The sequence below is a fragment of the Podarcis raffonei genome, chromosome 8 (genome assembly GCF_027172205.1).
Source record: "Podarcis raffonei isolate rPodRaf1 chromosome 8, rPodRaf1.pri, whole genome shotgun sequence".
NCBI classification, from domain to species: domain Eukaryota; kingdom Metazoa; phylum Chordata; class Lepidosauria; order Squamata; family Lacertidae; genus Podarcis; species Podarcis raffonei.
The window spans coordinates 26723840-26738504 of NC_070609.1; the positions used below are offsets into that span (position 1 = coordinate 26723840).

Genomic DNA, 14665 nt, shown 5'->3' on the forward strand with positions numbered 1-14665 from the left:
TTAAAGACGAGTTCCATGCACTCTTCCCACACAGACCTATGCCGGCAGAGTTTTTCGACGACTGGCTCTTCACACCCACACTGTCAGCCAGTACGTTCCAGGGTTTTTCATCAGCTGAAGAGATGACGCCGGACACTAGCTCCTCGGAGGGGTCTCTCTCGGGGTTTGCCACAGACCGCTCCTATTGGTGGGACACTCAACCGGAGGTGGGGTGGCACAGGGAGCTGCTGCGGGGACCTTTGCAAGCAGTCTCACCAGAGGTACCCGGGGGAGGGGAGGACATGGACGTGTTGGGGGAGGATCCTGGATTCGAGCACATCAGCAGAGAGATGGACGCAGAGGAAATCGACGTCGATGAGCCCGTTGCGGTTGGGCCGGATCCAGTGGACCGGCTACACACCAGGGGGGAAGAATGGTATCCCGCACTCACACCCACAGGACTGGAGCACCCGGAACCCACACCCGAAGAGGGGGAGGGGGGAAGGGGGGGCTTCGAGGGGGGGATGGATGTCAGGGAATCAGGAGCAGGAGCACTGGGGAGAGAGGATTGGGAGAGCGAAGGGGAAGAATCTGAGGGCAGCGTAGGGGAGTATGACAGTGGCCCGAGAGATTCCATGAGCTTCTCCAGCGAATCAGAAGATTCCCAGAAGGGGGCGCCGATGGTCAGGGCAAGGGGGGTCCCAGGGGGGACGCACCAGAAACAAGGAGCCAGAGGGGAACCCCAAAGCAGCAGTGGAGGATCGGGACCAGTTTCCCCACCAGAGCATAGTGGGGGGGAGGAGTCACATGTGTCAGGGCCAGCGTCTCCTCCAGAGAGGGAGTCAGGGCTGACCACGCCTCCATCGGAGAGTGGGGGAACGGAAGGGAGGTCAGTGGCAGCTAGCCCCCCCGAAGGGGGAAGCAGTGGCAGCAGCAGTGAAACGGTCAGGAGGAAAGCTGCTGGCTGGGCGCGCGCGCCAAGTTCAAATGTGCAGGCGCGCGGAACAGCAGGAGACCCGGATGGGGAACCAGCTCCTAAAGCCCGCCGGAGGGAGGGAGAAGGCTCAGGGGAATCAGCGGGAGAAGAGGCTAGAAAGGGCGGAACCCCGGCGGGCAGGCGGACCCAGAGGAGGAAGGAGCAGCGGAGAAGGTGGAGCAAGGCTAGGATCTTAAATTGGTGTCAGGGGGGAGGAGACTCAGACGGAGCATCAGTGGTCTGACACTTTAGACGTGGGGCTGCGCGCTGCGGCTCAGGAAGTGAAACTGAACTTCAATAAAGACTTTTATACTTAACAACGAAGCAGCGTTGGTCCTTTGTGAGCTGGGACCTAGGGCAGCCCTGACAGTTGTGTACACAACAGATTCCTCTTTTCACATAGGAAAATACCACATGCTATATCATGTGGTACCACCCTACAAGCCTATCATGCTACCACCCTATTTGCAGGAAAGTTTTTTTTTATTAAATGCATTGGAATTTAAGAGGAATGGCTGTAGCTCAGTGGTAGAGGATTTGCTTTGCATGCAGAGGCCTCGGGTTCAATTCCTGGTATCTCTGAGTACGGCTGGCAATGCCTTCTGCCTGAAAACCTGGACAGCCCCTGACATTCAGTGTGGACAGTACTCAGCTGGATGGACCAACAATCTGACTCTACAAGGCAACTCCCTATGATCCTCCCCAAACATGCAACCCTGTACTTACTGCTTAAAGTAGCGCTCTCTAGGAAAAATACCAGCACTGAATTCTGTGGATTGTATAAAGCGTTCCCTAGATATGCAGAATGATGTGGGAGGGTGTGTTCACAATGTTTTGGGGCTGTGCCACTTGATGCTATGGTGGTAGTGATGGAAGCTTACGAATGCTTTGCACTTTAAAAAAACAACCCTCTGTACAGAAAACTAGCACATCAGAGAGAAAAGGTTTTGCATGCAGCTCCTCACCTGCAGTCTAAAGTAGCACAGTCCAGAATGCCCCCATACCTTTCCCTTGAATGGCTCTCACAGGCAGGCACCCTTTTACCGTCATGCTAATCCCCACACCTGTCATCTGCCACACTTACACAGAGCACAATCATTTCCCCTCTTCATACTCATCTCACACCAGGCAGGCAGCCAGAGTTTCCAGCTTCACCCAAACTGAGAATATAGATAACATTCCCCTGTTATGTGGTGAGTAAACAAACAAACAAACCCTCTTTCAGCAGTAAGGACATTAAAGAGGACCCCAAGTCCAGAGTAGCGAAGTCCCAATCTGTATGGAGTGGTGCCCTTTGGATTGTGTAAAGGATCCTACTCCAAAAGCTTAGTTAACCCAAGGGTCAATTCAGCCCTTAGGGCTACTGTTGTTTGTGACAGAAAAGACTGCCAGCCTTTACTTTAAATGTCACAGTATTTGAAGGGACTGAATTATTTATTTAATGAGGCAACATTATTCTTTTGAAGCAAAGAAAAGAATTGGAGGAAACCCACCTACCCCCGCAGGGCAGTCTGAGACAAACACAGCAGGGTGCATTTCTTCCTTTTCCCTTTACCTAATGTAAAGCTTAACCACTCCTTTGGTTATTGCATTGAGCCAACTGGTTAAGAATAAATAGTAATAGACAGAGAAAGTAGTGATGCCTTTAAACAGGCACGTGCTGGCAAAGGTTGGCAAAGCCAGGTTTGAACAGATCAATGGCTGTTCCAGTTGTGTGTGCGTCAAGCCAGTCCGCCTGAAAATGAACTGTGTATTTTGCAGAAAAGTCTTACAATAAAACTGCAGTTCTCATAAGACTAGCTGTATCTCAAACAACCAAAAATGTATTAGCATAAATGAGGTAATCAATAGGGTAAACCAGACAGTCAACAAAGGAGATAAAATGGGACATTCGCCCTCCTTGCTATCCTTTCCTTACAATACAAGGAATCAGACAAAACTGAAATCTACAAATAATGCCGCCCCACATTAGTGCTTCTAGGCTGGGTGGATAGGGAAATGGTGTGCAACATAATTATGAATATTACACACCCTTGTACATTTTGTATGCAACTGAAAAAAATCCAATGTTCTTTAACTAAGTAAGATGTCCGTTCGTCCTTCCTTCCCTCTCATGAGCCATTTCCTCTTTCTCATTCAAGAAGCACCCTGGGTGCCTTAATTAACATAAATCGAAGCATTGTTTAGGACAGGGATGGGGCTCTCCAAGCCTGGGGGCCAAATGCAGCCCTTTAAACTACTCTATCTGGCCCTTCTCAAGGCCACACCTTCTCCTAAGCCACACCCCTCACCAACCATACTTCCGACCTCATGTTATTGCTTGGCTGGAATGTCATTTGTTGCTTGCTTCACCCATGTTTTCCTCTGGTCCCACCCACCACTGGTATGTGGCCTCAGCAAGATCTCCCAGATGGGAATGTGGCACCTGAGCTGAAAAGGTTGCCCCACTCTCAGTGTAGGCTTCTAATTCTTCTTTGCTGAACATTCAATTCTTAATATTTATAAAAAAGGCAGAATGCTCATGCTATGTCAGGTTCCTGCTAACAAAAATGGCTGGCAGTAGCCAGTATGGGCCGCATAATCAACCCTGCTAGCTTCTTCTAGCCTTCACAGTAAGGAGACACTACCACTTTCCAGGCAATAGTCTCAAAGTCCCGAGTGTGTTTAACACTACTGAACCAACAGCCTAGGAACTCCTGGACACGCAGCCTGGGGCACTGGCCTGCAACTGGTGGGTCAGGACCCACTATTGAGTCATAGCCTGATCTAAGGTGAGCTGTAGCAACAGCACTACCAAACCAAAAATATGTGGTTAAAATAAAAGGATCCGCTGGTGGGTCCAGGTCTGAAAAGGTTAGAGCAGCCTTGTAAATAAGCTCACAAACATTACTAACCATGAAAGAACAAAAGTCTTGCTACAACACACCTATTTGGGCTAGCCCTCTGGAAATTGTTAACCTGTGAAAAACTTTATTAGCAGGCCGGCTCTATCATTAGGCAGAGAAAGGCAGCTGCCTTGGGCTAGAGTTTTAAATATAACCTCTTCAAAATAACACTACCGCTATGCCTTTCAGTGCTCCACCCTAAGGTTCACCTTAACAGAACAACACACACACCCAACACACCACCCACATAAAGCACTGATCAAGATTTGCCTTATCTCTGTCCTAAATGAGACTGAGACTAGGAGCTTACAGCATAGCCTCCAGATTCTGCATGGCAGCAAGCACACTGCGAAGCATTAAAGGAGAACTGTCAGGGTTCCTTGCAACCAGATCACCAGTATGCCATTTGCCAGTCAGCCATTAATCAGCCCAATCATATGCACATTTGATTCAGAAGGAAGTTAGGGCAAGCAGAAGGTCCCAAATTCAATCCCAGACATCTTCATTTAAAAGTTTCAGAGAGCAGGATAAGAGGAAAGCCTCCCTCTGCCCGAGACCCTGGAGAACCACTGGTAGCCAGTGTGGAAAATGCTAAACTTGAAGGATGGATAGTCTGAATTCTTCATATGCTCATGTTCCCCCTTTGGACCATGATACTGCACTAGCTCATTCTTGTGCATTACAAAAGGACTGCAGAGCCACCTTGGTATCCTAGCATGGGGAAAAGATTGAGAGACCCGCGACACAATCTTCACCATACATTTAAAGCACTCTTATACCAATAATGTTGGGAAATTGTAGCTTGTTAAGGGTGCTGAGAGTTGTGCCCTCACAGAGCTGCCATTCTTACAATGCCCTGCCTGGCCACTCTGGGAAAACTCTCAACACCCTTAACAAACTACAGCTCCTAGAATGTCGGAAGCCATGACTGTTAATGTGGTATAAGAGAAATATAATATACAGATGTGGCCCTGGTCTGCAGGTACAGCAGAATGAGAATCCTGAACTGGCAGAGAGGACTGTGCCACTTAAAGCACTACCTACCTTCATATAGGAACAGCACAAAAACTCCCAGCAGGTCAAGGGGAAGCAAGGCTCTGCAGAGCATTACCGTTTTATAATGTTCTACTTGCAAAAAGTTTCCCCCTGCCACATTGCAGGGTGGGAGAATTCAGAAGTGCATTCTGCCTGCGGTTGAAAGTGGTGTTAGTCCAGGACCAGCAGCCCAATACATTTTCCTGCCTGAGGTAAAGGGCAAGATAGCACCTTCTCATTCTTCATAAGAAGCCAACTAGATTTGCTGTCGAATTTTTCTTCAACACTGACAATGCCATCCAGTGAACCAGCAGGCAGCAGGCTATGATTATTCTTATAATAATAATAATAATTATTAGTTACCCTTCACTCTAAGATTCCAGGGCAAAACAAAAACACAATATTAAAAACAGTTTATAACAACTTACAATCACAGAAATAAGGTGGGTCCTAAAAAATATGCCACTCAAGTGTCAAAAGGCAGCATAAAGAGATGCTTCGCTGAAAGCTGTATAATGAAGATACCAGAAGTACCTCTGTGCTGAGGGAGTTCCACAACTTAGAGGCTGCCACAGATAATTCCTTATGCTGGGTCACTGCCACCCCCAAACTTCTGAAGGCAGTGGAGCAACCAAGATGGAGCAAGCAAGTGGAGCAAGCCAATCTTAACACCCAAGATGGTTTTGTAGGGGAGGAGGTAGACTTCCCTTGGGCACTCTCTAACATAGCCCATCTTTCCACCTCAGGCCTCTACCACTGCATACGCCCTAGGGAGGTCACTTGGGTGCTGCTAACGCAGCTGTTTGACTTCACGCTCAGAAGTGCACTCCATTGTCTCTAGAGACAGACAGATGCCAACAACAACTACTTGCATGTGTAGGCCAGATGCCTGATGGAGATGCCTGATCATTTGACCAAGGACATATTTAGAACCTTTCCACAGGCTTTCAGAACAGCACCTTTCTGTAAAAAATGCAGGGGCTGGCACCCTACCAATCCTGGTTTGCGGGACTGTCACCCAGACCATTCCTAGGTGACAAGCCAAGCCACACCATGACAGACAAGAACACAAGTTCACAGTCTCAAGAGCAAATGTGGGTTACTAAGTTTAGAATGTTTGACTAAGGTCCAAAACGGAGGTACAAATCCCCATTCAGCCATGAAATTCACTGGGTCATCTTGGGTAATCTTGGGCAATTCTCACCATCTCACAAATTAACCCACCTAACATGGTTGTTGTGAGGCTAAAATGGGCTATCCTGATCCCTTTAGTTGAAGAGCGGGATAAAAGTGTAGCGCATAAATACCCAGGACACAATTTCATTAATTTGGATGAATCACTGAGCCCTACTCAGCCTGGCTCACCCTCCTCACAAAGCTGTAAAAGCTTGCATTTGCATTCCTATGATAGAAAATGAATTCTAAATATATGGATTGAGAGTTATGTGGGTTCCTTGCCTTAGATGTTAAAACATTACCACTTTGGGGTGGGTGGGGAACCCTCCAGTGTGTTTAGACTGCTAACCTGCTGCTTCAGAGATTTGCAATCCAATCCCCCTCCCCACTTTCCACCTGCCTTTCTATTTACATCAGATCTTACCACACAGCTGTTTCAGACAAGCATTAAATAAACTCTATCCAAGTCAGGCCTGGAAGCCTCAGTTATTCATACCTTTGGAGCAAAGCTGGAAGCTGTCCTTAAAAATAGTTTGAGCCAGAAGTTTTGAGATTTCTTCTTTTTAAACACCTTTATAAGGCCCAGATGCAAATCCACAAGGATGCTATTCCTCAAGGGGGCAAAGTTACAACAACCTTGGTGTGGCAAGCTAAGATCAATGCAGTGCATTAATTCCTCAACCTCAGGGCAGAATGAATAAAATCCCCTCCAGGATTCTTAATGTTCAGACTCTTCCTGCTCTGCTTAAAGAGAATAACTCAATCGTGTCACGACAACTGGAAGTCTGCTTGTGGGCATGTTCAACCGCGGATCGGGAAAAGCAATCCTCTCTCTTCCTTCCCGCCCCCCCCCCCCCGGCCCTCCTTCAACTCTTTTCCAACCGGGGAAAGAAAGAAGGAAGGAAGTACCTAACCATTAGCTGCAGGTCTCCGACGTAACATATAAAGCTACACATTGATCGGCCCAATGATGCGGGTTGGGTTACTTTTTAATTGCAGGAAAGAGCTTTTTCTGCAATAGTTTCCAGGAGATGCAAGCAACCGCTTTCATTGGGCCAAAGGACAAAGATAACGAAACTTATACATACAATCAAAGAGAATCCGACCCGCTTCTTCACAGATTGTGTGTCAACCTATGTAGTGACTTTTGCATGAAAGGGGCGGGGGGGGGGCGCTCGACACACTGCCACCCGCTCCCCAACTCACAGCAGCCCCACGACCCAATCCCAGCCTGCAAATAAGAGAGCTGGAACACGCGCGCTCTCGGTCCTTTGCGCGGAGGCGCAACCAGGAGACAGGCGCAGACGCCACTCCTTTGCAGGCAATCCTGGAAAAAAGTCACCAGGAGACCTTCGCCCTCCGAGGGAAGGCAGGCAGGCGATGCCCCACCGCCGCCTCCTTCGACTCACCTAGCGCCCCCCTCCCTCCCTCCTCCGGAGCCCCACCGCCGCCACCTCTCACCTCCGCGTCCAGCTCCATGTCCACCAGCTCCATGTCGGGCCAAGGTTCCGCTCCCAGCTGGGCAAGCGGCATTGCGGCTGCTTCCTCGGAGCCCCGAGAAATGCTGCAAGTCCGGCTAATAGGGGATCTCGATCTCTCCTTCCTCCGCCTCCAGCCGCGCTTCAGGCTTCTTTACGCGCGCTGCGGCGGAGCTGCGAGTAGGGCGGCCGGGCAGTCAGGCGCTGCGCTCTACCACTGCCGCCCTTCGCCTCTCGGCGCTGCGGGCTACTCGGGCGCCCGAAGACTTTCTGCGCCGCCGCTTGTTTCCCCCGCTCCACCAGCACACTCAGCGTCGGGCTCCGCTCTCCCCGGGAAGGAGGAGCTGAATGCCGGCCCCTGGCGCCTTATTGGCTGCTCGGCCTAGCGGGGAAGGAGAGGGTGGCTCCTCCTCGACTCCGGCTGATTCTCCGGCCCAGCCCGGGGCCCGCAGGCTCCGGGGAAGGGCGGAGAGGAGCAAGAAAGCCCACCTCCTCGCAGCTGCTCCAGGTAGTAGTACCTCGCTTCCCGCAGTTCCTCCTCCAAATGCTCCCGCCGTCGTAAATCCCCGATTAAGTCATCCATCCGCAACCGCGGCCGCCGCTCTGGCGTCTTCATCCTGCTGCGTGCGATCCTAAGCATGCTTGGTAGAAAGTCCGTTGCCTGCCTCCTGCCCGCCCATCCACATTAGATATCATGGGACTTACTTCCGTGTAAAAGGGCCAAGGAGTGCGCTGTTAGTGGCAGTTCGATCCTAGCTAAACCGTGTTTGCAGGAAATCAAGTCCTGTTGAATTCTTGGGTGGTAGAGACACTGGGTGTTACTCTCAAGTAAGGAATCTTAAGTTTGATAACCGCGTAGAGCCAATTACCAGCATTCATTCCCTGTTAACTACCACGTTTTTTAATGACTAACATGCATTAGCCTGCAGTCCTGTACAGATTTACCTGGGAAGTCATTCACATGGGACTTTTAAATAGACATGAATAGGATTGCACTATTCCTGTAGGGCAGCCTTTCTAGCACACTACTGCAGCTGGAGTTTATGAGGGCTGTAGTCCAAAGCACCTGGAGGGCACCAGGTTGGGGAAGGCTGATGTAGAGCTAGGAGAGTGGGGAGGAACTTCTTGCAGCTTGAAGGCCACATGACAATGGGTGTGTGTGGCCAGTGGCAAAAGTGGACAAAATGAATGCAAATTTTACTTTTGTGCAGTAGGCTAGTTTCTACAAACACTCCTCTCTCTCCTCTCTCCAGGCAAGAAATAGGCATTATCAGAAATCAAAGACACATTCTGGCCAGGTGAAAACACTCAATGAGAATGCAAAGCAGGGCTGGTGATGGGTGTGGCTTCAAAGAGGGTGCAGCCTGTGAAGAGTCGCAAGAGGCCTGGCAGACCACATTGGGGTCCTGGGACCTGAGGTTCCCCATTCTTGGGCTAGGATCAAGTAAAACAGGATCTGAATCCCTGCTCAGTCATGAAGCTCACTGAGTGATCATGGGCCAATCAGTGTATCTCATCTTAACCTGCCTCAGAGGGTTATTGTAAAAATGAAATGAAAAGGAAAACAGCCATGAATCCTACCGTTTCCCTGGCTGAACGTTCTTGAACCCTGATAATGCCTCATTGCTTGCTATCCAGCCTCAGGACTGTCCCCAGAATGCCATATTTGCCCTGCTGCATACCCTCCTTGTGGTTTTGCCTGGCTGAATGTGTTTTTGAATTGTGCAGATGCTTCATCGCTTATCTCTCTCTCTCTCTCTCTCTCTCTCTGTGTGTGTGTGTGTGTACAAATCATTTTGCATGGCTGCAGTGTAGCCTACTGTACAAAGGTAGGAGTCACATCCTTGCTCTGACCACCACTGGCATGTGGATCTTGAAAGGTGTCATACAAGGATATGTGGGTCTCAGGCTGAAAAAGGTTCCCTAACCCTAAGTACCCCCCTGGTTTTCCTCTGAAATCCTAACACAGGGGTGGGGGTGTGTATGTTAATCCTCTTTGACCTGATGGCCACACTCACCCTTGGCCAACTATCTGGAGCATGCACACCAGTAGCAAATGAGACCATCCCACATTCTCACACACATACACCCTCCGTAGCAGATGCATGAAGATCAGTTCAAGAGGGCAGTTTTTGCCCCCCCAACCATTCATCACTTTATCAGTCTGATGACCATAGACGAAATTTGCATTCCCATCAGGGTGCTGGGTTGGGCAGAGGTGCTTAAACCTCTTTGTCCATCGGAGGTAGTGGAGGACAGAGGTGCCTGGCGTGCTCTGGTCCATGGGGTCATGAAGAGTCGGACACGACTAAACGACTAAACAACAACAACAAGAATATGCTTGGGAGGTGGCAGAAGTTAGCCACCCATGCACTAAGGACTAGAAGCATGATAGGTCTTGTGGAAGGGGTTACCCTGTATCTAGCCATATTATTGCAGTCACATGCTGGCTTTCCCAAGTCATCATGAAACTGAATGACCACCACTGCCTTTGAGCACCAAGCAGACTTTATATGAAAAGTATTTCCCACAAGTTAGGGCCCTTCAGATTCTTGGAATGTGAAATGCTGACTTATTTTTAAAGAGGCATGCCATGCCAAAGCTTTGCAAGGCCTGGACCTTCATCAATATTTCTAGCCAACAGAAGTGGCCAAAATGTCTTTGGTTTGGTTATTTAATTGCTAGGAAATCTCTGACCCAGAGGTCAGGACTGCCCACTGTAAATGTGGGAAATGTGTTAAAAATAAAACAGCTTCCTTTTTATTTATTCAAAAGTCACCAGATAGGTAGGTGCACAGTAACCAGAAGGAATTGCACCACTGCGATGTCAAGGTCACAGTGGGAGGTTAATGGCCAACATCCACAGGGATCATGTGTGCAGCATGGCAAAGCATGCCCAATACAATTTAAAAACTGGAGGAAAATCTCTGCTGTTCCTTCTTCGCCCCCTCATTAATAGACTTGCCGCAAGTATTTCATCCCAAGGAAATTGGCATATTGACAGCATACCTGACAACGGTAATGGGAAATTAAAATATCAGTAGTTTTAAATATCTTAATTTAAATTGCAAGTGAAGTATGACACCCTTGTTCTGGCACATCAGAACAGCATTGGTGCTACCAGAGCAAGACTTAGGGGCAGAAGACTAGGGCCCCACTCAGCAGAATGAGCTGGAGGCCCCCCCCCCAAATGTTGCAGGGCTGGCTTATCACAGTTCTGAAGCAATACAGACATTACCCTCTGAAAAGCCTCCCCACCACAACCACTAATAGTATTAAATCTGTAAGTCTAATATTATGTAACTGCATCACTTCTGAACAGTGCCAGAAGGACCAAGCAAAAGGGCAATACATTTACACTATAGTATTATACAAAAATGGAAATAATCCAGTTGTCAAGTTACCTGTGGTGACTACTCAGGATCGGTTCCAGGGAATCAGGTAGGAAACCTTGGCAGATCAGAATAGAATTTGTGCCTTTCCTCTTGCAAGCAGTGAGTAGCAAATAGCCACTGCACTTACTTACATACATGTAAGTTTTACGTAGAGGAGTTGAGGTCTACAAAAGAAGGGGGGGGAGAGAGAAGCAACATTGTGGAGTGTTCCTGTTCAAGATTCCAGCTAGCCATGCCCTTTCCCACAGTACTCCATGCCATTCCCCTAAGGGCTTCCATCTCTCCCCCTCAACAGATGCTTGCTGTTGTCTGCCCACTGAGCATTCAGGCCTCCTTAGGCTGTCTCTGGAACTCTCCCACTGCTTCTTTTTCTCAAGTGTTTTTGTACTTCTGCAAACCTTGAGGTTCTCCTAAGCCTGCCAATCCCTCTCTCTTGTGCATGGATGGTGTTGTGTTGGTTACGTAAGAATTAGCTCTTCAGAGAGTGAGTTGTCACAGATTGTGCTGCGTTTCATTTATTGCCATTTGGCCCCACTTTCTTCTTCATATCAATGTGTATCTGTGTATCTGTCTGCTAACTAAGGATAACACTTCATGCACCTGGCAAAGTTGGCGCTAGTCCACCAAAGCTTCTGTTCATCTTTAAGGTGTCGCAAAATGCTTTGATGTGTTTGCTGTAACAGACTATCCCCTCTCAAAGCAACCTGTTACTGTGAGCTTTGCAGGTTACAAATGTTTTTCTCGTGTTTCCATTGTTGCTTCTGAATGTGTAAAGTACTGATATGAGCAGAACGATGCCAGTTTGGATAGCTACATCATGACATGCAGAGAAAAGAGGAATAATGCTGCCGGGGGGTGCCTTTTCAGTAGCACCTTCCCTGTAATGAAATGATGATATGCAATGAACCTCTTGTAGAGCTTGTGTTTGCTTTTCATGGAGACTAAAATGAACCAGCTACAGCAATAACTAACAAAAAAAAGAAGAAGAGGGAACACAACAGGAACATTGCTGCCATTCACACGCACGTCTGCTCCTTTGATGTGAACAGAAAGGAAGGAACAGCACTTGGAGACATCAATGAATGCAATTTTAAAAAAATGAAAATAACAAGTGACACCAGCTGCTGCCTCTGGAGCAAAGTAAATGAAATTCCAGGATGGTATGACTTTAAACAAAAATGCAAAGAGTGAAGGGTCATATAAATCAGTATGCTTGGCAATGCCTTGTAAATTGTTGGTGTGAAGATGACAGTTGATAAACTCATGGTGGAGAGTTAACAACAATCATTTCATCTCCTGCTTTTGAGTTCTTTTCCAATTTCCCACTCCTCTAACATATACAGTCGTACCTCTACTTACGTATCCCTCTGGATACAGAATCTTTGGATTAGAGCCACGGCAAACCTGGAAGTGTGTACTTTCGGGTTTTGCCGCACGCGCATGCGCAGAAGCGCTCAATCACGTCATGCGCAGAAGCGCACCTCTATTGACATAATTTTCGGGGTGTGAATTATGTTCATATCCAGAGGGTCCACTGTAAAGCATATTGAAAAAGAGGACAGGGGTTTGTGCACCTTTATTAGCTATGTAGAAGAGTAGATTTCAGTGGTGTATCACCCCTGTAAGGCCTCACTGAGGATGGATGAGAAATCACCCTCTTATGTAGTCTCCTATTTTTATTTTAAGACATCTTGCATGATGTAGTGATGATGTGTGTGATTATAAAGGAAGGAAGAAGCAACCTATCTACTTGTGCATTTTTCACCATTCAGAAAATCCTGAACAAGACACGTTAGCACTGTACAAAGAGCCCTGCTGGATCATACCAAAAGTCCATTTAAGTACAGCATCATACCACTCGCAGTGGCTAACCAGATTGCTTCCAGGAATACCACCGCCTGGACAGGAAGGCAGTAGTCGTCTCCAAATGTTGTCTGCCTCAGCAACTGGTATTCAGTGCAGAGGTTCTCTGTTTAGCCATGGTGAATGTGATGGCCTGGTGCAAAAAAGGATAGGACTCATGCACCTTTAATTATAGTGTAGAAAAGGGAATTTCAATAGGTGGTGTTTGTCTGACAAGTAACACCTGCATTATCCTCTCTTCTACATACCGGTAATTATTAAAGGTGCAGGAGCCCTGTCTTCTTTTGCACCTGGAGAGCCTAAAACTGGTGACTAATAGCCATCAAAAGACGTAGGAACATAAGAACAGCTTGCTGAATCAGGCCAATAGCCTATCTAGTCCAGCATCCAGTGACCAAACAGATGCCTAACATATCCCCCATGATTCCCCCTTTAGTACTCAATACATCACATTCTAAAGCAGGCTTCTTCAAACTCAGTCCTCCAGATGTTTTTGGCCTACAACTCCCATGATCCCTAGCTAGCAGGACCAGTAGTCAGGGATGATGGGAATTGTAGTCTCAAAAACATATGGTGGGCCAAGTTTGTTCTAAAGCAAAGGCAGAGAACCCTTTTCAGTCCAAGGGCCACATTCCCTCATGAGCAACTTTCCAGGTACCACATGCCAGTAGTGGGTGAGGCCAAAGCCAAGAATAGGTAGGAACAAAAGCAAAAATGGGCAGAACAAAAGATATGACTATTACCTTTGTAGAGCAAGCTTTGTTGTTGGCATCCATCTGTTTCAGGAGACAATGGAGGAGTATGCCTTTGGAGGTGAAGTCAATCCATTGGAGTTGCATTGCCTGCTGTAGCTGTAGAGACTGATATGGGAGAGACATGTTTTGTTGCAGCTGGGGCAAATGAAGGCATCCAGTTGTGCTGATGCAGGTGTACCATGGCAATTCTTCTTTCTATACTTCTCCCAGCAGTCATTCCTCCCCTAGTCGCTGCTGTGGATACACGATCTGACTGATTGTCTCCAGGCACAGGAGCAGGCTACATTCCATTTACAAACATCTCTCAATCCAGGCAAGCCAGAGGTATTATCAGAGTTCAAGGACACATTCCAGCCAGGGAAACGGATTCAAGAAAGGAGTGGAGCAGAGCCTGGAGAGAAGGGCCTGACAGAGAGGATGGGAGGGCAGCATTATATATGTGGATCAGATATTTCTGTGCACTAAGAATTCCCAACTCTTATTCCTAAAGAAATGGGAAGATTGATTGGCTCTTACAAAAGGGAGGCAGAGTTGGTGAGGCTGGCTTTGAAATGGCAAAACCTGACCAAGTTATACTTCCCAAACCACAAGTTTCTAAAGCAAGTGAAGTGGCACATTCACAGTCTCGGTATCAAAGGAGAGAGTCTAAGAAATTAAAGTGGCAATGCTGAAGAAATGGCCTCTCTTCCTGGGGAGGGCAGAGTCAGTTTCCTAGCTCATTTTCCAGCCCAGATAATAATTACTGGAATCCTCTGAAACATTCAAAAATGCATTCCCACTGCACGTGATTGATGCTATCAGCAAGCAATATTTAATGCCGGAGGTCATCCAACAATGGGGTTCTTGTTTACAGGCCCTTGGCATTTCACCACTGAAAATAGGTACGCCACTTTGACGAGCAAATAAGGTGCTTCCACAAGTGGAATAGCGCTCCTTTAATGTGTTTCATGTAATATATCACCTTTAAAATATCAGTTTCTCAGCAGAACCAGAGCAAAAGATGCCAGGAAAAGCACATGTTTACATTTGAATGATCAGGTCTGTAGGTCTTCTGAGGGAAGGAGCAAATACACAAAATTACTATTGCTTAGGATGTAGAATCTGTTCAGTCTACAAAAACTGT

The 14665-nt window shown here is 47.6% G+C and overlaps 1 protein-coding gene across 6 annotated transcripts in view; it reads right to left on the reverse strand.

The window, feature by feature from the left end:
• RPS6KA1 (ribosomal protein S6 kinase A1) overlaps nt 1-13941 on the reverse strand; it is a 98056-nt gene extending 84115 nt beyond the window's left edge. Inside the window, exons 1-2 of one of the 6 annotated variants that reach the window (XM_053398678.1) lie at nt 13531-13941; nt 10934-11088 (exon numbers count right to left, since the gene is read on the reverse strand). In XM_053398678.1, the coding sequence (XP_053254653.1) occupies nt 10934-11088; nt 13531-13665 (290 nt within the window). In that variant the 5' untranslated portion in view covers nt 13666-13941. Of the gene's footprint in view, nt 1-7512; nt 8099-10933; nt 11089-13530 lie in introns of those variants that run through there. The other 5 variants (XM_053398679.1, XM_053398680.1, XM_053398681.1 and 2 more) reach the window with 5 other exon arrangements.
• Between the last annotated feature and the right edge of the window lie 724 nt (nt 13942-14665).